Here is a 24,384-nt window from a genome sequence, read left to right on the forward strand (position 1 = left end):
CCTATTTTCTAAGGAAGGCTTTTTTAAATGAAGGAAAATAGATTCTGCTATAAAATATTGTCAGGTGAATTAATTTTTTTAGAAGGAAAAATCCCTGGTAACCAAAAATCAGGGAGGGGAAAATATTTTTTTTTTGTTTTTGCACTTCTGTGTTCCTTAGTTTGAACCACTGTGTAAAATAAATACTTTATAATTTTTATAAGTATCTATTGAAATTATTGCATAAATTACAGACTTAAAACTAGAAAAATTCAGTGACAATTGAGTTTTTTTGCCTTGAGTAATTTGTCCCTGATTACAGTAATCAAATAGAAAATTATACTGCACGTGCAATTTTCTATAGAATTTTAAGGGGTTATAAAGTTCCTCTAAAATGGCATAGAACAGTGATGGCGAACCTTTTTGGCACCAAGTGCCCAAACCGGAATGCATGTGCCAGAGCGCCATAACCTGATTGGGTTTCCGGTACATGCATGCGCACCAGAAACACGAAGACCAGCTGGCCAGCGTTCGCATGCCTGTTTTTTAGCTGTTTTTCGGACTGTTTTCTGATCTGTTTTTGGCCTGAAACACCCCCCAAAACAGGCCATTTTTCTGGCATTCCATCACTCACAAAGACCAGCTGGCCGTCCGGAAACCAGAAGAGCAGCTGGCAACGGTGCGCATGCCCACAGAGAAGGCTCTGCATGTCACCTCTGCTACACATGCCATGGATTTGCCATCACGGGTATAGAATATTGAGACACGTTCAATACTTGTTATGGCAACACATATTGACACAAGCAGAATATGTGATGGTGAGGTTGGAAACAGAACATAGGACTGGGAAGGATGTTTCTTCATTTCAGATGTAACAAGAATGAGGTCATTAAAGGATTAATTTCCCTTAAATATCATTTGACCCTTTCAGTCTTTCAAATAATGGAAGGAGGCAGTTGTGTATGTATGTATGTGTGTATATGTATGTATGTATGTATATACATACACGCACACACACACACACAACTGCCTCCTTCCATTATTTGGAATATATATATATAGAACTACATTTCTGCTTAATAGGATGCAGTTTGTCTTCCCCACCACTCTAGAACTATGAACATTGAACAAATATGTAGACAACATTATGTCTGTGTTGAATCTTGTATTGTCAACATTTGAATGCCAAAAGAAGATAAAGGTATTTGGCACAATCCAGGACTTTTAAGTTTCATTTCTGTGTTAAAATGCAGAATACATGACTGAATGGATGTGACAAATGTAAATAAAGTTTGCCCAGAGTCCAACACAATATTTTGGTAAGCAAACTGAGTAAATATAACCCAAGCCATTACAACAGATGGCACCATCTAACAAGCCCGATTCACCACCACTACAGCCATAGCACAATAGGACCTGAATGAGAAGAAATCCAAGGGCTGTTGATTAGGCTGGAAAGAAGTGTCTTAGAAGCAAATACTGACAACGCATTTTCAGGCTGCTATTAATCAAACTATATGAATACTTATATATAGTTACTAAAAATCAAGCTTAATTTGATGAAATATTTGACCAGAAGGATAAAAACCTCAAAATGATCATTACTTGTTTCTACTCAAACTGAGGTTTGTACTAGTACAATGTCCTCCAACAGTTTTATTATTTAAATTGTGTGAAGATGTTTTCCTCAGTCACAGTTTTCTTTACGTGTTGGCCACGGCTACACAAGATCCAAAGAGGTTTGATGACAGCCTTACACAGCTTGGTGTTTCCCCCACAACTTCAACAGTCATCAGCCAATATAACCATTGCTTATTGGGAACAAGCTTCAATAGCTGCATAAAAGCAGTAGCAGTTTAATAACATCATGAAACCAATAGGTGTCATACATTGACAATGAGGCAGCTTATTGACTACCAAGGGTTTTTAAGAGTCCTAAATTTTGAATCCTACCTTCATCTGGGAAGAAGCCAACTTGAAGTTTACTTCTGAGGAGGCATTCCTGGGATTGTGCTGTTTGTTACCCGGAGACTACATACCATTAGATTTTAAAAGGACAATTTCTCTTCAATCACATAAAAGCACATACTGTATGTAATAATAAAGTGAAATCAAGATATTATTCATCAATAAAACGTAAGAATATCTGCATTCTATATATATTTGGTGTGAAAGTATTAAGTATTAACTGTTTGCCACCAAGTTAATTCTTTCACCATTCAAGTGACTTAATATGCTCAGTAACTCTGGCCCAATAGCTTATCTCTCAGCAATGCACCATTGCTGAGACAGTAAAATTCCTGGCTTTTCTATATAAGCAACCTCTATGTGAAAATAACAAATATCCATTAATAATAAGAAACCGGGAGAATCCCTAGTTTAGGTCTCCTGTGTGAGCAGGGGGTTGGACTAGATTACCTCCAAGGTCCCTTCCAACTCTTACTATTACTGAAGCCATCTTTCCCTCTTTTCCATCTACATTTTAACATCTCTATGACCAGCAAAGATGGAGTTGCTCCAGCAGAAATGTGGAATCATAGACGGTAGGTGTTGATTGGCAAATTATACTTTTAAATTTATGGGGACCTAGTTGGGAATTGGGGAAAAAGATGTCAGCTGTACTTATGATGATGCACTTCATTGTACTGGTTTATTAAGATACACTAAATTTCAAACATACGATGATCGTAGATTAAACAGACCTAGGGTTTTAATAGTTTTCAAAAGAAACCTACTTATTTTTGTAGGCTGTGATCTATTATTTATATTGGAGGAACAACTGGTGTTTTCCCAAAAATTTCTTCGTTAGCATATGCTTAACGCAATTTAAGTTTTCAAAGCGATCATCCATCGCAATTTTCACCCACAATTATCCCACCCTCCTAGTAAAGGTGGAAAGCTTTTCTTACCCAGCTGGGCAATAAATTGAAGGACATGTGACCCAACCTGCCAATCCTCTCTTAACCGCGCCTCCTTTTTCGAACTCACGGAGGAATCAGCCTTCCGTAGTCGTAGAAACGCATTTAGAATAGAACGCTGGGCGACCAATGGAAAGAGGCGGAAACTGAAAAGCAGCCAATGAGAGCAGCCTGGTGCGAGTTTTAAACTTGCAGCGGCAGGCAAAGAAGATACCGCACTCGTGCAGTAGCAGCAAGCGGCTATCTTTTGGTCCTGGGCGAGAAAAGGGAACGAACCGGTCGTGAGGATCTCAGGAATCCAGCCTAGACCATGGCTTTGCGGGTCACCCGGGTATGGAGGAAATTGCCTGGTGGGGCGTGCGGGGGTATCTTTAAGACGGTATTGCACGTTAGGATTTGTAGGAGCCTGGCGGCCATTTAATGCTGAACTTCTACCTAACTTAACGGGGGATACATTTTGAGCATTGTGGCGTTTACTAGTAAATAAATCTGCTTCAAAGATCATTTGTGCTAGTTTTGTCAATGATGAAGGTGCGGCAATGGAGGGAGTAACATGGCGGTGTGACAAATATACCTTGTTCCTCTCTCTCTTTCTCGCATTTCTAACCCTATATTTGAGCGGCGAAGTCGAGGTAGCCCGTTGCGGGTGGAAAAAGCGTTATATTGCCTTGTTAAACGTATATAATTGAATCCTACTCCTAAAGTATAACCGAGGGGTTTCCCCCCCCCCCTCCCAACAACTACATGAAAGAGTAAATAGGTGGTTATCCTCCCCAGTTCATCATAAGGCTGTGTGTATATTTCTGAATGTTCTGTCACTTAAATGATTTTTGGTTTTTTGGTAGAACACAAAAGTCAATGCTGAGAACAAAACAAAACCTGCAATGGCCCTCACTAAGCGAGGGGTTGCTGCTAGCAAACCTGCTTTGAGGCCTAGGACTGCTTTGGGAGACATCGGCAACAAAGCTTGTGAGCCACAGTCTAAAGACGTAGGGAAAAAGGTAATGTTTTCTTTGCCTGTTCTTTATCCAATAATACAGTAGGAGTTAGTAAAGCCATAGTCCTGCTTATTCCTATCTTGTTTTTTTCTTTCCTACTTAGGAAATGTTGAAGCCTACAGCCGTGGACAAAGTAATTACTCGGAAAATCACAAAACCTACTGAAAAACCAATTCAACCTGTGAAAGAAGAAAAGCCAATTCCAGAACCTGTTAAGGTATTAAATAGTTTGTAAATAAGTATATTTTAATAAGACCATGGGTAATTAGAAGCAAAGACTTTATTTAGATTTGTAAATCTGTAGTTGTTACTTGTAGGCTGGAAGCATGCGTTTTAGAATTTTTATTTACTTTTAATAGGTTGCAAAATTTCAAATGACCTCTAGATGGCAGTGAAGAAATAAGTTAGCGCTGATCTAGCTATGATTTTGGCTAAGATTCTAGGTTTGATTCTGGTTTAGGATGGTATACCTAATTACTTAACCATTTTTTATTAATATGAATTTTATTATTTCTATGGTTATTTCATGGAAGATTTTACTTTATCTTACATTGGTTAAGTCGCTTGATGCTAGTTGAGATAAAATACAAAAATGTAAAGTACATCTTAACCTACAATCAAGAAGTCAATTGATTTACTCAATCAAGTGCCACTTTGGATAGCGAGATAGGTGACATATATTGACATTATACAATATACCTTGCAAAGAGGCATTTTGTATAATATATCTAGTCAGAACTGCTGCTTTCTCTCCAACATTATTATATTTTTTTATCCATTGCACAATTAGGGCAGAGCCAATTTTAGCATCTCTACCTTTCAATTTCTTGAAAGATTCACCTTTCAATTTACCTCTGATCTACAACTGTACTTTAGATTCTTCCTTGGTATAAAAATAAGGCCTAATACTATCAATAAAACATGGATAATGAGCAGAGGTTTTATATTTGCATGCCCATAAGCAACATCATTGAACCCACTAATGAATTTAATTATAGTCACACAGCTGGAAGTACATAGGTGAAACATCCATAGGAAATAGCTGCAACTTCAGTTTATGAAACAGACAAATGCATCCTTGGGGACACATGATGTAGCCTTTTCCTGGCACAACATCTATGGGTCCAAAGAAGAATGCTCTGAATTAAGCAAAAATATGCTGCATATTTTTTTCCAATGTTGTGGGTTAAGTACTAAAGATAATATCTTTCCTTATAGCTGGAGCCTCTATCCCCAAGCCCCATGGAAACATCTGGCTGTGCTCCAGCAGAGGACATATTATGCCAGGCTTTCTCGGATGTACTACTTGAAGTGAAAGATGTAGATACAGATGACGTGTCTGATCCAAACCTTTGCAGTGAATATGTTAAGGATATCTACAACTACTTGAAATTTCTTGAGGTTGGTTTAATGAGCTAATCAGGCCTGACATTGGCCATGGAATTAAAACTACTGGACGGTATTTTATTAAAACAAACACTAGATTACTGTTGATAATTATCACATCTCTAGCATAGTTTCTGAAGTATTGCTAAATGGGGATAATTTAAATCTTGGTTTACTTGTAGTTTGAATAAACTACAAGTAGTTAGTGTCAAGTTATTAAGCCAATAAATGACAGTAAACTATGTTTGAGAGCTCAAGATGGTAGCTTGTTCTAAAATTCAGATGATTTAACTAGGGAAAGAAGCTAAGAACTTTCTCCACAGTCTAGAGGGCTTCTTGTTGGGAGATAGGTCTAATCAAACTGGACAATGATAGGACATAATTATAGAGGTGGAAATACATAATTTAACATCCAGCATGTTTCTATTCCTTACAGGGTCAGCAATCGGTGAAAGCAGACTACTTGGCAGGTCAGGAAATTACTGGAAATATGCGGGCCATCCTAATTGACTGGCTTGTTCAAGTTCAGATGAAATTCAAACTGTTGCAAGAGACCATGTACATGACGGTTGCCATAATAGATCGGTTTCTTCAGGTAAGGAAAACTGGTCTAAGAGCTCATTCCAAATTTGAGCAAACAGAATAATGAGAACTCTCCACTGAATTTTAGCTTGTTTATGTAATGTGGCTTCTTTGAAATCAAGATATGAATGTTAATTTGGAGATTTCCATTGTATAAACTTTACTCTTGAGTAGTAGCTTGGCTCACCCGCAGCATTTTCCTTTCATCGCTATTACCAGGAGCTGAACAATACATACACCCTAAAATAATCAACATATGTGTCTAGCTAATGAGAAAGGATACAGGTGGTCCTCAACTTACAACCTCAATTGGGACCAGAATTTATATTGATAAGCAAGAAGGTTATTTGAATCCTACCTGATTTTGCAAACTTTTGTATTACTTTTATTAAGTGAAACATTTAATAGGAATAGGCAGAGCTGGGACGGATTAAATGAATCATCAGTCTAGAGTTGTTACATTCCCACAGTCTCAATCCAACTCCTTGAATTCTGTTGACTCTTAACTTGAACCAGTTTAGATCGTTATGTATAGGTTTGAGTAAAACATCTTCTGAACTGCACCCTTAATGCATGGTCCTCATTCTTTGCACTTGACAACACTGCAGTTAGATGAGTTGCATTGTTAAAACAAATCTGGCTTCCTCCATTGACTGCTTCTCAAAAGCCAGCTGGAAAGGTTTCAAATGGTGATCACATGAGCCCCTAAATACATGCCACTTGCTAAGCATCTGAATTTTGATGATATGCTGTGATGGTCAAGAGCAAGGCCTTAGACATTATTTTCAATGCCATAGTAACTTTGAATGGTCACTAAGTGAGTGATTGTAAGTTGATGACTACCTGTACATACACTCTTAAACTTCTTCTTCAATTGACCTACATGTATTTTATCAAATGGCGATGTGTGGCCTGATCAATGAATACCATTGGGACAGCATAAGCGTTATTTTTCAATATTTCAGAAAGTTTTAAAAAACAACTGATGGGAATTCTCTCTCTTACAGAATAACAAAATAGCCAAAAGGATGCTACAACTGGTTGGTGTAACAGCCATGTTCATTGCTAGCAAATATGAAGAAATGTTTCCACCAGAAATTGGTGATTTTGCCTACGTGACAGATCATACTTACACCAGCTTACAAATCAGGCAAATGGAAATGAAAATCTTACGGTCCCTGGATTTTAACCTTGGTCGCCCTCTTCCGCTGCATTTCCTAAGGAGGGCATCCAAAATTGGAGAGGTAATGCACTTTGAAACATTGAAACTGGAAAATATGTTCTTCCTAATTGCCTATTTTTATGAATGTTCTTGATATAAATAGAATTCTAATTGTAAAAGCAGAGTTAACGCAATGGTATATAGCCGGGATGGCAAGCCTATGGCACGCGTGCCACAGATGGCATGCGAAGCCATTTGTCAGGGCACGCGAGGTGTTGCCCTGTCAGCTGAGTTCAGCCTTTTTTAAAGCCATTTTTCGCCCTCCCCAGGCTCCTATAAAGTCTCTGGAGCGTGGGGAGGGTGAAAAAAGCATGCAAAAAGGGGGGGAGCGCCTCTCATGCGTGCATGCACCCTGGGGGGGGGGGGTTGCGCGTTGCATTATGGGTGTGGCACATCCGCACACGACCCCTCCCCCCTTATGGCACATGAGCCAAAAAAGGTTTGCCATCACTGGTATATAGTGATGGTTGCTGTTTTCCAGTGGTAGGTACTTAGAAAGCTTTTGGTTTGTTTCTCTTTACATATATGCAATTAGACAAAATAACTTGATGCTTTAATCTTATGCAATGTGTAACAAAAGATTTCTTAATGAGATTTATGGGACAATGAAGATAACATCTTTATTCTTTATTATTTTAGGCAGATATAGAGCAGCATTCATTGGCAAAGTACCTGATGGAACTTGCACTGGTGGATTATGAAATGGTACATTATCCTCCCTCCCAGATTGCAGCTGCAGCATTTTGTTTGTCTACTAAAGTTCTGGAAGAGGGAGAGTGGGTAAGTCACAGAACCCTTACTTAACAAAGGAAGATTCAGATAGTCCTTATTTAGCGACTGACAGTTTTAGTGACCTTCACAGTTATGATGGTGATGGAAAAAGTCACTTTGTGATCAGTCCTTGCATTTATGACCTTTCTAGGCCTGTAAAACAAAGGAAAACTGAAATAAGATCATTCACAGTTTCACTTAACAACAAAGCGTCGGTTGTTCAGGTGTTACTGAAGCAGATTAGCATGATGGAGAAATTGAATTGGAAAGGTATAGCTCACTTTCTCTCTGCTGTAAATCTAGTTCAGATGTGCAAGCATACCTAAAATTTTCAGCTTGCTATTAATAATAGCCTCTCAAAAAAGGTTCGTGGAAGGCAGCTCTTTGGAAAACCAGAAGATCTTCAAAGTCTTTAATTTATAAATTTACCTCTTGCCTTTAGACGCCACTTCTTCAACACTACATGTATTATACTGAAGACACTCTTATTCCTGTGATGCAGCATATGGCAAAGAACGTGATGTTGGTAAACCGAGGCCTTATAAAGCAGATGGTAAATATATCCACTTGTTTACTTGTACTGACCCACCCTTAAAAACCACAATCTCAATCTTCATGAATAAATCCTAGGAAGGGCTGTGAATTAAACAGTCCCCAGGGGCTGGAAGGTGCCTTTAGAGCATCAGGTCGCTAGCTCAGTGTAAGAAGTCAAAACTTCACTATATGGCTGCCTATCCTTTGCCTGAGGGGTAAGAAGGGAAACTTGCCATCTCTGCTTAATTCTACTACCCTCTATTAAAGCTTTTATCAAAGTAAGTTGGGTAATCAAAGTAATAGTCATTTTGTAATTTATAGCAACTACTGCAATTCTATATCCCATCTGAACAGAAAACAAAGATACAATAGGAAGAGGGGAAGTGCGCAGAAAATATTTTTCCCACGCCTGGAACAAACAAACCACCAGGTTTCGGAGGACCAAAGGGTCAGAACAAAACCCCAGAATGCTTTGGTGGTTCTGTGTTTTAGACAAAATAAGATCCAAATAGAATGAGTAGAGCAAGACTAGTATATGTTACTCCCTCAGTGGCTTCATGAGTAGCTATTTCTCAGTTTTCACAGCACATTTCTTCTTTGACCACCATAACCATCACTGCCAAAGAATCCATCTTGGCATCTCCCACTGTGTCTGCCCACATTGTCCTTGCATCTATCCTCCTCCTTTGTTGCTGCTAATGCTTTTGCCTTCACTCTTCTATCCCCAGCTCCCAAATCACTTCTGCCTGGTGGAACCACACATTGTTCTAAGCTTGGCAGAAATGTCCTAGCCCATGTGTGTGTGTATCTTTCAAACATGGACCACCCCAAAGCAACTCCCTAGTGGGAAAACAATCTTAAGGAGTGGGCTCTTTTTTCCTTCTTCTGGAGAATGAGCATACTAGGTTCTCTTCCTTGTGGCAGCCATTTGTATCTAAACAAGTTACTATGCTACTCAATACATTTTTCAGGATTTTCAATTTTCTGATTCCTGGGACGTTTTTGTATAATTAGCAATAGTTTTATCTTTCAAATATTTAAGCAATGCTGATTATGTAGCTCATATAGTTGTTGTACATTCCTCAACAGAGGGGGTTATATATTCCTCAACGTCTGTTTGATAAATGGGCTGCCTTAAAAATTCAGTAAAAATGTTAATGAAATTTTGCTCTAGAACAAAGTATTATAATGATAATGAATCACATCTTTCTCCTAGACTATCAAAAATAAATACGCCAGCAGCAAAAATGTCAAGATTAGCACTCGTACAGCATTGAATTCTGCAGTCATACAGGATCTCGCTAAGCCATTGTTGAAATAAATATAATTTAACTGTTTGGACAAAGTTGACACCATGTGTCACTGTTGTGTGTTGTGTGTATATAATATATTCTCTTAAAGTTTTTAATAAACTTCCTTTTACTTCATCTGTTGTCATAGTCTACTTAACGTTTGTTTTGTCAAATATTAAGCCTAAAATAAAATTAGGATATTGAAAGCTCATGTTTATATAATCTGTTGAATAAAGACCAGCAAACAGGAAAAAGTTCTCGTTTATTTTTTCAGAGGGATTTTTCATTATCTGTATTCTGAAGTAATAAAATTTACAACAGTCATTCCTAATTACTTGTTTTAGTGAATACATAAAATGGATAAAATACTAAATATTCTGTGTTTAGATACATCAACATCAAGGAATATCATATGAAACAATACAGGCAAAATTAACTTTCAGAATACATTAATTTGTTGACAAATTATGACGACAAATCATTAGAACTAGTAAAAATAGTGATTGTAACTCAAATTCAATAAATGATGTATCGTGCTTACTGTAAGCTATATTTTGTGTTTATATATAGCATGGTTTTATAAGGAAACTTATTTTTAATATGAAGAAACTTAATATGTAGCATTTTTTAAGTGTAAGAAAAAATATTTTTCAAAACCTGGAAAATATTTTCCATTATTTAATAAACTTTATATATCATCAGGACATTTGAAGGATTTTGTTTTGGCTATCTGAGCTTTCACACCCCAAAATGGACATTTTTTTCTGATTAATCATAGCTGCAAACAAACTTTCACAGCTTTTGTTTCCATCATTATATGTTGCTAATAGTACTCTTTGTAGCTCATTCATAAACTTCATATAATGGAATGTAGAATATTATATTTATTTTATATATACATACACATATACACTAAGTAGGTTTTTGCCTTATTGAAAGCAAAAAGTATGCTAAACTATGATCCAAATAAGCCAGATTTAGGCAAATTAAGTTAAATAGCAATTTAAGTAGATTTTATTTTATTTTATTGAATATCCTGATCTTTGTTCAAGAACACAAGGTAGCATTCCCTTTTATTTCCCACAAATCCGAAGTATCTGGGCTAAGAAGTTCTATGGCTGAAAATAGACTTGAACCTCTTTTACATTACGCCAGGCCTAGTTCCAGCAATGTTTGGTCTTAAGTTTTCTGATCGCATTAGGCCTACCATAGTTCTTTAATGCATTGCTACCTGTTTTGATTAGGCATATCTCCCAGGCTCATTTTTCACATCATTGGTTTTCTGAAAATTCAAATTGTACCTTGACCTTGCTTTTCTTTTTCAGAACAGCATGCCCCAATCATGCAATTATCAAAGTAAAGTTATTAGCCTTGCTTGCATTTTTAAAAAAAGCCAACCTAGAATGTCATAGGGTTATAGGGAGTGCAGGTTTGTCTATTTAAGTTTTCGGACATTTTAGCATCTCCTTCAGACCAAAACTGATCTTTTCCAAACCATGATTTTAAAGTCTCTTGAATAGTTGGCTTATTTAACTTCTGTAGCCACATTAAGCACACAACTTGTGATTTACAATACAAAACAATAAAAAGCACATGAATACAGACACATAGCAAGTACTGTAATGCAAAAGCCAGTGTCTCTTAAAATCTTCAAGCACAAATTCACAAACCTTGGGTTCCCCTAAATCTGGTCCCAATTCCTGGTAGAAAAGCCAAGTTTGTGGTGCTGAGTTGGCTGTCTACTTATCCAATTAGGTGACATTAGTACAAGCAGGATCAGCTTTATGCATTTGGGAGCTGTTTCATTGAGGAGATACACAACAGTGAAGGCACATTTTGGTCCTTCAAGATGGCATTGTTTCACTGAGATGATCGTCAGCATGCCCACCCTGCTAGAGCTGGTGGTATGATTTCGTATGGTTTCCTCAGTGATAACAAAAAAATTGCAGCTGGTTGTCTACAAAACAGTCGTTAGTCTGGGAACCAATTATTCCATTAGTAAATATTTATATTGCAAACCTCTGGAAACTCAGTATTAACCCTCTACAGAGTCATGATTCTAGAATTGTGTTAAAATATTTACTCTCCCACCTTGAAAAATTACACAGGACCCCAAAAGAGCTTTTGTGCAAGTTATATTTATTTATATTTACCATGTCAAAAATTAAATATTGGTGCATTTGTAGAATATTAAATCAGGTAAAAATATAGATGTTTCATGAAAAGAATTTCTTAACAAAATGATTACATTTTATTTTTTTGCAAATATCTCCAATGTCTGGTAAACAGCTTAAATTTTAGACACACACCCCCCAGGTCCCTTTCAAGATCTAGAAATTTGACACCCTCCCCAAATACAATATCGCTTTCTGTAGAAAACATGGGTTTAATATTAAGAAATCATTCCTAAACCATCTAATTCGGAAGTGTTACCAAATGCGATAGCATGGCAATTCTGTTGGAAGCACCAAGACTGTTCCAGGTTGAAAGGATCAACCGTTGCCCCGAGGACGCCCAGTTAAGAGAGCTCCTTTCATGTTTCCATTAATGTGTCCACCGAAGTGGTGCCTATCTACTCACAAACCCACATCTTGAATGTCTGGCAGAGGTCCTCGAAACTTGGCAACTTTAAGCCTTGTGGACTTCAACTCCCAGAATTCTCCAGGCAGAATAGCTGGTTGGAGAATTCTGGGCGTTGAAGTCCACAAGGCTTAAAGTTGCCAAGTTTGGGGACCTCTGGTCTGTGGAGATTCTCAATCATTCAGGTCATGGTTGTCCCAAAAGTCCCCCCCCCCCAAGAGGCAACTGGACTTTCTTGGTTTTTCTTTGAATACATGAAGCTTCTTGGATGAGAAGCGAAACGTCTTCAAAGACAAAACCAGAAAGTCCAGTTGTCTCTTGAAAATGCACCTTTCGAATTGCTGAGCTCCACAAGAGCTTTGAGGGAACGATCGGAGCTCACCCCGACCCAAGGCAACACTCAGGCGCTTCCGATCGCGGGCTTGCTGCTTGTCAACCCCGTCGTCCTAAGCACGTGAGCCACCGCGATACAAATTCCCTCCAAGTGAAAGATTTAGGATTGCAGCCCTGCCTAAAGAATTTCTTTCCCTGGTTTAACTTATCCGTGCTCTCTCTTGGGTCTCTGCCCCGCTTTCCCTTGGGAAACCCAGAAACGCAAACGGCTCCAACTCTACTCCATTTCCTCCCCACCTACCTCCAACCCCCGCTTGGGCGTCCCCGACCAATGGAAAGCTTTCTTAAGCGATTCCCAGGCTCCGCTGAGCCGGGCCACAACATTTTTGTGCTGCTTTGGGTTTTTTTTTCCCCTCACGAGGCCTGAGTAAAGAGCGCCGTTCTTTCCCTTCCGACCGAGAGGAGGCCTCTTAGGCCAGAGCAATCCACCGTCGATCGGACGAGACTCCACCCACGTAACGCGGAGTCGGTCGGCGGGCTGTTCGAAAGAGTGGCCCGTCTGAAGCCGCGGCAGAGCGCACGGCTAAATCGGTGAGAAAGAGGAAGTGGTTTGGGCGGCGTCGCCGGGATGGAATCGCGGGACGAGGCGGGCTGCCCGGAGATAGGAGACAAGGCCGCGCCGGTGGCGGCTTTCGGTAAGCCCACGGAAGGAGTGACGGAGGAAGGAGCCCGTTTGCGCTTCAACGAAGACAGGATGCCGGATTTGCTCAAGCTCTATCGGTCAGTCTGTGGAGATTCTCAGTCACGTCATGGTTGTCCCAAAGGTGCTTTTTTTCCAAGAGGCAACTGGACTTCCCGGTTTTTCTTTGAAGACGTTTCGCTTCTCATCCAAGAAGCTTCTTCCAATTCAGTCGGTCAGTCGTCGTTGGCCTTACAGCCAGCCCTTCGAGGGCTTCCTCCCTCAGGAGACCATTCTAGCGGCAACTTTAGAAATCTCCTTAGTTCTTGGCTTCCATCTAATGCTGGTCCGGAGTTTTGCAGTCCTGGTCGAAAACTCGACAGGAGTAGTACCGCACTAAACAAATCCAGCAACGGCTAGCCTAAAGTTGTAAAGATGGAGATATATAGCCGCCTGAATGTGAAGACAGGTTAATGCTGGTCCCTCATCAGTTGTGCGGACATACTTTTCCATTGATTCAGGAAACCGAGGAAGGCTGGAATGCAGGTTGTTTTAGCTGTGAGGAATATTGATGAACATAAGCCTAGAGGGCCAAAAATATTTTTTCCCTATTGTTTCCCTCCAAAGCAACTGTTTTGAACCTAGGGAGGTAGAAGTACTAGCAAGACAAGTTTTAATATATCAAAATGTTTCTAGTGTTGTTTCAGTTAGGCAATGCTCACATGTCTTTAATAAAAGTTGCTCCTGAGATCTCTAAAAACTGACAGCTGGTGAAGTGGGTTGCCACAACAACAAAAAATTACAAAAAGAAAAAACTTAAAAGCTGTGAACAATGGTGTAAATGGAAAAATCCTGTTCATATTGCGATGGTTTCATAATTTGTCCAAATTTTCACATTTTTAGCATATTTTAAATATGTAAATGTACATAAACTGGTGCTACTTGTCACTCATAAAGCCCTCCATGGTAGTGGATCTGCGTACTTGAGAGACCGCCTCCTGCCAATTACCTCCTTGCGACCAATTAGATCGCACAGATTAGGCCTCCTCCGAGTTCCATCTGCCAGTCAGTGTCGACTGGCAACCACACGGAGGAGAGCCTTTTCAGTAGTAGCTCCGACCCTTTGGAACGATCTCCCCGTGGAGATTCGTACCCTCACCACCGTCCAGACCTTCCGCACAGCCCTTAAGACCTGGCTAGCCCGTCAGGCCTGGGGATAAAGATAATCCGTCCCCACCCGAATGATGAATGAATGTTGTTTACTATTTTACTTTTATGTATTGTTTTGTGTTTATTGTCTTGTACCCTCCCTTCCTTATTTTATGTAAGCCGCCCTGAGTCCCCTCAGGGAAAAGGGCGGCCTATAAATACTAATAAAATCTAAAAAAAAATCTAAAAATCTAAATTTATGAGTTTAAAATCTTCAGTAAACACTAATCCAATTTAATCTTGCAGTGACTGCTACAATTGTAAGAGCCAAGGTGGCGCAGTGGTTAAAAGCAGCACTGCAGGCTACTGCTAGATCAGCAGGTCAGCGGTTCAAATCTCACCGGCTCAGGGTTGACTCAGCCTTCCATCCTTCCGAGGTGGGTAAAATGAGGACCCAGATTGTTGGGGGCAATATGCTGACTCTCTGTAAACCGCTTAGAGAGGCCTGAAAGGCCTATGAAGCGGTATATAAGTCTACTGCTATTGCTATTGCTATTGCTATAATTGTATTTTTTTTCCTAATTTTCTTGTGACTGTGTCTTTTTTCATTATCTTAGATTCAAGGAACAAATAAGTCAGCATCTTATGGAATATAAAACAATAATCAATTCAGGTAAGTGGATAATAAAAACTCAAGCTTTTTTGTTTTAGAATGTGAAAGTAAATATTTAAAAATTAGGTTAACATTTCCAGAAAAATTAAAATGTCAAGTGTTTCAACTGTCTTTTCTCTGTAGCATAGGAGTTTTCTATGCCACATTTGTATTGAGAGATAGGAGGGTTCAGTTGTCTTTTATAAATATATCTTTTTTTGTTTAGCAGCTGCAGAAAAGATTCCGGATCAAGATAGAAATGAAAAAATATTAGAGGGGTATGTTTTAAATTTTGTTATAAATAACATGATAATATTCTATTTGAAAATTAGAATTGATCTAACTTTTCTTTATTCTGAAGGAAACTTGTATTTTAAAGATTTTAATATATTTTGTTTATTTGAAAACATGCCATATTACCTGACTGGAATTTCTTTCCTAGAAAATGTATCTCAGAGCAATACATACTAAATATGCAGGAGTGGGTGTCCTTCAAATAACTACTATCCGATGTATAGCATATGCCTTTTCTTGTCATGAGAAACATCAAGCTACTTCTTGCATTAATGCCTTATATTTGTTCACTAGTTATATTGCTGAATCCCATCCCATTCTATTTTCATTGTTTAAGGAATCAAAATATGTTTATGCTTCAATTTTCAGTATGCCCATGACAATCATAAGCTTATATCCTTTTCCTATTCTGTTGTGATAGAAATTCTATTAAAAAGAAAAATTATTTCTGAATCAATGTATTAATCTTAAATACGTTAACACTAAATTTGGGTTTGCTGTTTTACATTCTATTAACAAACTTGGGAAAAAAATCCACATCTAGTATCTAAACAGATAATCATGTGGTATCACTCTATATGGAGACACTGTCTGACAGTCATTCCGTCACTCTATCAATCAGCAAAACTCTTTTAGATCTGATATGAAACAAATGATCTTAACATTAATTTCTGAGAGAATACAAGTTATTAATTATTAAACTTCCCTGTTATTTTTAGTTCCATAGAAGAATTGGAAAGAGACTTGGAAGAGATAAGGCTATCGTATCAAAACAAAGCTTTAGCATTACAAAGGTAAAGACTATTGCTTTTTTATTTATTGCATTTCTGTATAATATCTACAAGATGTGTCCAGTATAGCCAATTAAAAATATAATTCTACCAAGAAACCATAGTTTTTAAAGTTAAAAAAAATCTAAATTAATTTATTCAGTTACTGTTCAAAGTTATGATGGCGCTGAATGAATGGTAGTTATGACTAGTCCTCAAAGTTCCAACCAGCCCAGCACCCCTGCAGTACTTGTAATCATACTCTGGGCACTTGGCAACCAGCTCCCACTTATGACCAGTTGCAGCATCACACAATCAAGTGTTCACCAGTTGCAACCTTTCCTACTGGCTTCCCCAGTCAATAGGGAGGTTGGCAGGAAAGGTTGGTAGTCACTAAGATAAGTTTCTCTCATACCTGTGTCCTCCTCCAATCCCCTTATAGCTTTGCAGCCCTCCTTGATCTTTACTATGTATCCCTTCGGCCCCATTCTGACCCTTGCTGTGCATCCTGCACATCCCCACACACCCTTCTTGACCCTTGCCACACCTCCCTCACTCTCTCTCTCCCATCTGTTACTTGCACTCAGTTACTTGGCTCTGGCCTGCCTACAAACTTCCTGAGACTTACAACTTCCTGCCAACTTCTCCATTGACTTGGATGTGGGAAGACAGCCGGAAGCTGTCTCATTTAATGACCATGGGATTTAGTTAACAATGGAATTTGGTTAACAATGACGAGAGGTATTGTAAGGATTGCTGTCAGTAAGTGATGAAGTTGTGCTTTACAACCATATCACTTAGCAAAATTCTAATCCTAATTGCCATAATCAGTGTACTTGGTACACTTATATTACCATGCATTTAATTTATATTCTAATTTGCTTACATACGAAGAAATAGTCTGTAAGCAAGTCTTCTGTATTTAAAAACCTCCTTGTATGTCTGTTTCAATTACGGTAGGATTCTGAAATTGGTCATAACCCAGGAAGAGAAATGCAAACAGCACTGAGGGGTTTGTACTTGCTGTGTCTGGACAGGGTGGTTGTCAGAGAGAAGGCCAGCATAGTCTGACAATATTCAGCTGCAATATTTTATTCCTATGGGGTTGCAGACAAAGTATATTGGTTCCATTTCCTTTGTTAGTTCCATTTGCACGACCTATATAAAACTAAATAATTTGATACAGTTTTTGCAGCTACCAGTTATTCAGGAAATAATAGGAAAAGCTTTTGATTTTGGGACAAGAGGATTACATGGAAAGACAAAAAATGTGAAAGACAGAACATTGTGAAAGATTAAGTCTTTCCAACTCCAAAGAAAAACACAGAAATAAGGGAAATTAGAAACAGGAAGAGAAAGGGATAGAAACCCAATCTTTCCAGACACACTGGGGGTGAATAGGGGTAGAAGAGGCATAACTGAAAGACAAAAACAACATGAGAAACAAGACAAGAACCATCAGTTCTCAGGAAATAAATATTAGTTCTATCAATATCCAACACCCACTCAGCTTTAAGGCCTTCAAGTGCAAATTAGAAAGTACATCTAAACAAAGTATTGTAATAAAGAATTTTATTTAGCAGTGTCATGTCATATAACAGATTTCAGCCAAGTCTAGGTTCAGCAGTCTCATTAAGCTGTACAAAGTCAGGATTTTGTGATTTATATCAATCCTGGCTCAAGTAGCCTGATTAAGAAAATTGATTTTCTACTAATTTTCCCCAGTTTGAGCAGGAGGGGGGAGTAAAATCCCACTACTGAAAACCAGTCTTATTGTCATTGAATTTCAGAGCAGGATTTTGATATGCTGGTAAATTGTAAATTGAGTGATCAAAACATTACCTGGGATTGCAGGTTTGTGTATTTCTGCCCATTAGACACTGGTACCTAGCCAATCTTGGCTGATTTCATCAATAGCAATAGCACTTAGACTTATATACTGCTTTACAGTGCTTTACAGCCCTCTCTAAGCAGTTTACAGAGTCAGCATATTGCTCCCAACAATTTGGGCCCAACAAATTGATACTTGTATTATAAAAACTCTAAATACACTATTACATGTGTCAGAACAATCTTATATCTACTTTTTCTTTGTTTTGTAGGATCCAAATAACTGATGCCCTTAGAACCAAACTGAAAAATGAAGATGATGATTCAAAGTAAGCATTGAAATCATGAAGAGAATGCATTTTTAAACATATATACAGTGTACTTGAAAAGAATCTTTGCTTGACCAGCCATACAAATATATGTTTATGTGGTTAATTGTAGGTTTCAGAAATCCATCATAGCAGGTTGTGTCCAAAATGTCTGTCTGTCTTACGCAGAGTTTATTTGGCTTTTATACAGTTTTAACAAGCAAAGCAAAAGCAGGGATAGCAACAGCATCTTATTGGTACATTTTACTTGTCAATCTCCAAGACCATCCCAGCCAGAGTACAGGCTTCATATATCTAAAGGTTCCTGGTACTACCTGGTTCTAATAAACAATTTAGGTCATCAGTCACTGAGATCATGGAGGCTTGCTGCACATGTCTGTACATAATCTTTCCTCTCTACTTACATCTGCTAATTAGATGAGCTCATAGGTATTCAAGGTAACCAGCTACTGAGATCATGGCATTTTACTGTGCATGTCTTTACGTAACCCTTCCTCTATTTCCTACAGTTAATAGTTCACTTATGACCATCTATTCTCAGGCCTGAACTTTAACTGAAAAGGTCCAAATAGTCTGCTTCTCTAGCATGTAACTATATCTCAACTACAGTCATCATAATCTAGAACACAATTTTAGAACAAATGGTTGTTATTCTGATGTGACAGCTAAACCATTGTCAGAATCAATAAACTTTATTAGCAGTGAGCATTATTAAATTGATCAAAAAGTTTGCACTGTAATTCTTAATCACAAATATTTTAAGGCCCAATAGTTAAGAGCAGCCCGCATCTTCTTCACTTTCCAAAAGAGGTGTTTTGATCATTGACAGATTATGCAAACCTAGACAACAGTCCTGTTGAATCCCTAGAATAATGAAGTAGTCAATTCCACATCAGCTTCCAGTTAGATCACATACCTGAGATTCTGCCATCCTGTCTAACATTTTAGGAAACATTTTTGCATTTCCAAAGTAGCCACACTATAAAAAGAAAGCATTTTTGTGTTGTCAGAACTTAAAAATAAAGATGTGGCTACATTCTTTGTTGGCATCTTCTTCAACAAACTATATGGAACAGGGCAGCAATGGTGAACCTTTTTTGGCTACGTGCCATAAGTGGGCAGGAGAGGGGTCGTGTGCGGGTATGCCGCACCCATAATGCAATGCGCAACACCCCCCCCCCAGTGCGTATGCGTGCACTACAGGCGCTCCCCTCTCCCATTTTTTGCATGCTTTTTTCGCCCTCCCCAGGCTCCCGAGGCTTTATAGGAGCCTTGGGAGGGCAAAAACAGCCTCCCAGCCCGCCCCCCCCCCCCCCCCCGGAAGCCTTCAGGAGGCTTCAGGAGACCTTCAGGAGGCTTCCCTGAAGCCTCCGGAGCAGTCAAAACGAGTCTCCGAGCAAACCAGAAGTCAATTCCTGAACTTATGCCCGTAGGGCTGTTTTTTTGCGCTCCGGAGGCTTCAGGGAAGCTGATGAAGCCTCCGGAGGGCCTCGGGGGGGGGCTCTTTTCGCCCTCCCCAGGCTCCTATAAAGCCTCTAGAACCTGGAGAGGGCGAAAAATGGCATTAAAAAAGGGTGAACTCAGCTGGCCAGCGCGCACATGCCTCGCATGCCCTGACAAATGGCTCTGCGTGCCACCTGTGGAATAGGGGAACTATCACTGGAATAGGGGAACTATCACACATAGCTCAAAGGAGGAACTGTAATACATTCCATGTGTAATAGCAAGCATGGATGCAAATCCATTACGTATTATTACTTCGGACTACAAATGAATTTTGCTAATTATAATTTGAGTTTATCTTTTTTATAATGCATTTTATTTTAAAAGGCCAATGTTTTCCCATTTTATAAGGCAATATTGAAATGTATTTGTAGTTCTTTTGTCTGTTTCTTCTCTTGCATTTACTGTTGCCAGTCAAAGCATTTTGTAAGAGGCAGGGAGCAGAAAAATCATATTGTGGCTTGAGAAAGAATTAAGCAATTCTCCAGTGTTTTAAATCTATCTAACATATGATTTGGTTTCACATTTTAGTAGATCTTGTTTTAGATTTAGATTTAGATTTTAGATTTTAGATTTTATTAACATTTGTAGGCCGCCCTTTTCCCTGAGGGGACTCAGGGCGGCTCACATAAAATCAGGGAGGGGAAATACAACAAAGACATAGACACATATTATAAAAATGATAAGCAACATACATTCATCATTCGGGAGGGGCAACTATCCTTGTCCCCAGGCCTGACGGGCTAGCCAGTTCTTCAAGGCTGTGCGGAAGGCCTGGACGGTGGTGAGGGTACGAATCTCCACAGGGAGTTCATTGTTGATTTTTCTGCATTTTCTTCTTAGGTTTATCTGGGATACTATTAAACATATCATGATGCTTAGTACAGCAATACTTAAATCAAAGCAGGTGAGTATCCTTTATATTAAAATGATAATGATTTGTCTATAAAAGCAGCATTTGAAACTAATGTTGTAATATATTTGAAAAGTTAATCTTTGTAATTGTATTAATCTGGATGTATGAATACTTTTAATATATGCATATATTTATATAAATTACTTGGTTTTGCAGCAATCCCGTGAACTGGAAGAAAAACTGAATGAGGTTAAGAAGAGCAGATTAGGTACGTTACTATTCGTGATTAAAAAAATCAATAGGATAAATTAATTTGAAATAACACAAATTTAACTTAATTTCAAATGTTAACTTCATTACTTTAATCCCCAAATATAGTGAACGCAAGGCATGTTCCTGAATTCAATTTTTAAATTAGTAGCTTTATTATCTTCTTTCCCCCTCCCCCTCCAATACTACAATAGAATTAAAGCGAGCTGGAGAATGTAAACTGGCACAAATACATGATATGAAGAGAAAACAAAAAAAGGATTTAGAAAATATGGAGGTTGGTGAAATGTTGAAGAAAGTTCGTAAAAATGTACAAAAGGAAATTCAGATGACTACATTGATTCAAAACATTTTTCAGGTAAGTTGTATTTTTATAGATAGAAAAATGCCTTACTTGGTAGAATGAATTAGTTTGTACAGTACTAGATGTGAAACATGAAAATTAAAATGATATCAAATACAGATATTCCTTGGTTAACTATGACAATATGATTGGAATTTTCATTGCTAAGTGACTTAGTTGTAAAGCATGATGTCATGTGGTCACACTATCTAGCAATAAAAATCCCAGCACTTCCAGTTGCTTTTGTTAAGTGAATCATGACAGGTCATTAAGTGAAGCTGTGCTGTCAGCATTTGTGACTTTCTACCAGCTTCCCTACTGATTTCGTAGGAAGCCAGCAAAAGTCACAAATGGCAATTGTGACTGTGAGGTGCTGTAATGTAGAAAATGTGTGTCAGGCAAATCCTGATTGCAGGGATCCTGTGAACAATATAAATACAAAGACCAATTGTAACTACCATTTCTCTTGTAGGTTTGAGTTGTCCTTAAACAAGGACCACCTGTAGACATTGAGTGTTTCAATGTTTATTGATATAAATTATTACCATCATATTTACTATTATAGTTACAGGCATAAAATGCACAGGTTGGTATAATGTAGAACAAAACTATATATGCAATACATTTTTGTCCCTTTTTATTCAGATTACAGGTAGTCCTGTAAATGAGTCACATAAATGACCCATATTTATGACTGGTTGTAGTGTCCTGTGGTCATTCGACCATGATTTACATCGTCTTTGCAGGTTTCCAGCAAAAATGCCCTTTCTGGAGGATGGATTCAGATTTATGACTGCATGATTCACTTAACAACCATGTGATTTGGACTTATGACTAAGTGATGGTAAAATGGCTGTAAAATTGCAGTCCCAATTGCAGTGATAAATCAAGAACTAACTATATATGGAATTTATTAAATATTCATATTCTAAGAATAAACAAATCTTGTGTAGATAAACATTTAAAAACACTTCATTGCAGAAGCATAATATAATTTACAAATGATATAACTTAGCAATAATTGATTGCTTATTTTGTTGTGGAACTTGTATTTATTTGCATATTAAAACAATATAATTGAGAACAAAAAATCCTTATTTATTCATTTACATGTATATAATTAATTAGTTGATTTTATATTTAAATAATATTAATTGCAGAACCTTATTACTGGAAGTGGAGTAAATTGGGCAAAGGATCCAGCATTGAAGAGAATTGTTCTACAACTGGAGAATAATGTGACTGACATCTGAAACATTGTTAATGACTATTTTATTTCTGTGGTTTCCAAATTCAGAGATAAAAGTGTAATCTATCAGGTTTTTGTAATATACTAGTCATATGCTAAGAGTAATGTATCTACAAGAATATATTCCACTGAAGTATGGTTGATATAGCAACAAAAAGGAAATTCTGTTGTAGTCATTGTAAATGTATCCAAGAAGCTATTACAGGAGAGTCACTTAGCTGTAAAATAATTCACATCTTCTCTTAATTTTGCACAAGTTTCCAATTGCTGATTCCAGTAATATCAGAGCAATAGGCCTTGGGCAAAAGTAGATATTTACAAAGGTAGCCACTTTGTTCTCTCAATTTAGCCTGTGCTTTGTCTTCTTGCTATGAATGATACAACTTAATTGTTGTTGTTGTTTTGCTAAATTCTTATTACAATTCTTTACGTCTAATTTCAGCGGATTTTTAATAAATCATCAGTAGTTCAAATATTCATAGTAGACATTACCAAATATTATTGAACAGTATTTTCTCCCTAGGCCATTCTTGTAAGATATTTTTAATATTCTATTTCTTTATATCTGCTGTAGTTTTTCATAGCTGATGAATGGATAATATAGTAAAACCATATCTAAATAGGAGGCCATATCCTAAATGTTGATAAAGATTTTATTTTTGCAGAAATGTTACACTGTAATTGTTCCGTATTATTAGGTTGCCTCTTGTTAATGTTCCCAGACAGAAATAAATATTTTGAACCAAGACACACAAGAATCCATATAAAATGGCAGTAGGATCTTGCTCTTTTAACATTAGATATGTAAAATTCCCATTGATGCTATTATCTCAATGCTGGTATGTGCACTGTAGTTAGATAAAAATCTGAAGGAGCTTCCCTTTTAAAATAACCTATTAGCAAAATATCACAGGACAAAAAGTAGACAATTCACAATACAGTCCGTGTTCTCATTTGCACTTCTAGGGCAACAGTTTGAGAAAGATACCAAACTGGTTATGTCCAGAGGCGGTGGCAAAAATTATGAGGGCCGGAAATTTCTTAAATGGTTGAAACTGAATATGCTAAGGGGAAAATATTTTAAGACAATAAAAGCTGTCCTACCCCAAAAAAAAGTTTGATGTTTTTATTACTAGAAAAGCCTATTGAGAAGTTTAAAATACAAAAAAGCTTGTGAAATATAAGAATTTTTTTAATACTCTGCAGCCTGCGTTCAGAGATAGACTGACTTTGCTAGAGATGTTTAAGAAAGGGTAGGATGGTTATCAAATTAAATGTCCAGTGGTGGATGTATAAATTTAAATACAATATACAATTTAATAAATGTAGGTACTTTAGTTGAACAAAAATTTTGAAAGCCAAAAAAGGTAAGGGAATTCACAATTTTATTAAAACAAAATATTAATGGGTTCAATAAATGCGCTTTAGTACTGAAGCTGTGCTAGCAATTAAAAAAATACATTGTGTACTCTAGTGATCTGACATGAAACTAGTATTTTCTAGTTAATGTAACTAGAGCTTACACAAATATTTTCTCCCCTTTGAAGATCACAGAGAAGATAGTTAAGTAGATAGCATAGATGAAGAAAAAAGGTCAATGCTTCAAAATGGCTTAACTCAATCTGACTGGATATCCTGTTAGAGGCCAAAACACATCATGCAAATATCTATATGTGCAAATATTCAAAAAAAAATCAGCTTGTAGTTGCCATACTACTTTTGTATAAATATGAAAAGGTGCTATGCAAACAAATTTGCATAGTGAAAACCGTTATCTGCTACATGGCAACTATGTAAGCCTGGATAAATCAATTTTAAACAAGGAATATAGAAGTTGGATAAATAGCTAGTTAAAGTAAACACTG

At 37.6% G+C, this 24,384-nt stretch overlaps 2 protein-coding genes across 3 annotated transcripts; both read left to right on the forward strand.

The window, feature by feature from the left end:
* The first annotated feature begins 3,006 nt into the window (after positions 1-3,006).
* CCNB1 (cyclin B1) lies at positions 3,007-9,817 on the forward strand. Its single transcript, XM_087715594.1, has 9 exons — positions 3,007-3,228; positions 3,743-3,898; positions 3,999-4,112; positions 5,114-5,296; positions 5,718-5,876; positions 6,871-7,107; positions 7,725-7,865; positions 8,299-8,409; positions 9,607-9,817. Exons 1-9 carry the CDS (start codon positions 3,208-3,210, stop codon positions 9,709-9,711), a joined length of 1,227 nt encoding a protein of 408 aa, XP_087571720.1. The 5' UTR covers positions 3,007-3,207; the 3' UTR covers positions 9,712-9,817.
* A 3,011-nt stretch (positions 9,818-12,828) lies between these two features.
* CENPH (centromere protein H) lies at positions 12,829-24,383 on the forward strand. Of its 2 annotated transcripts, none has more exons than XM_087715596.1 (9): positions 12,829-13,375; positions 15,041-15,096; positions 15,305-15,353; positions 16,089-16,163; positions 18,242-18,298; positions 20,645-20,708; positions 20,874-20,925; positions 21,122-21,285; positions 22,431-24,383. In XM_087715596.1, the coding sequence occupies exons 1-9, from the start codon at positions 13,224-13,226 to the stop codon at positions 22,521-22,523; spliced, it is 762 nt and encodes a 253-aa protein (XP_087571722.1). In that variant the 5' UTR covers positions 12,829-13,223; the 3' UTR covers positions 22,524-24,383. The 2 variants fall into 2 exon arrangements, with proteins under 2 accessions (XP_087571722.1, XP_087571721.1); XM_087715595.1 differs by having other exon boundaries at positions 12,830-13,375; positions 15,302-15,353.
* The last annotated feature ends 1 nt before the right edge of the window (position 24,384 follows it).

This window comes from Thamnophis sirtalis, unplaced genomic scaffold, assembly GCF_051295495.1.
Source record: "Thamnophis sirtalis isolate CommonGarterSnake01/CBP01778 unplaced genomic scaffold, rThaSir2_p1.2 scaffold_5, whole genome shotgun sequence".
In the NCBI taxonomy this organism is placed as follows: Eukaryota; Metazoa; Chordata; class Lepidosauria; order Squamata; family Natricidae; genus Thamnophis; species Thamnophis sirtalis.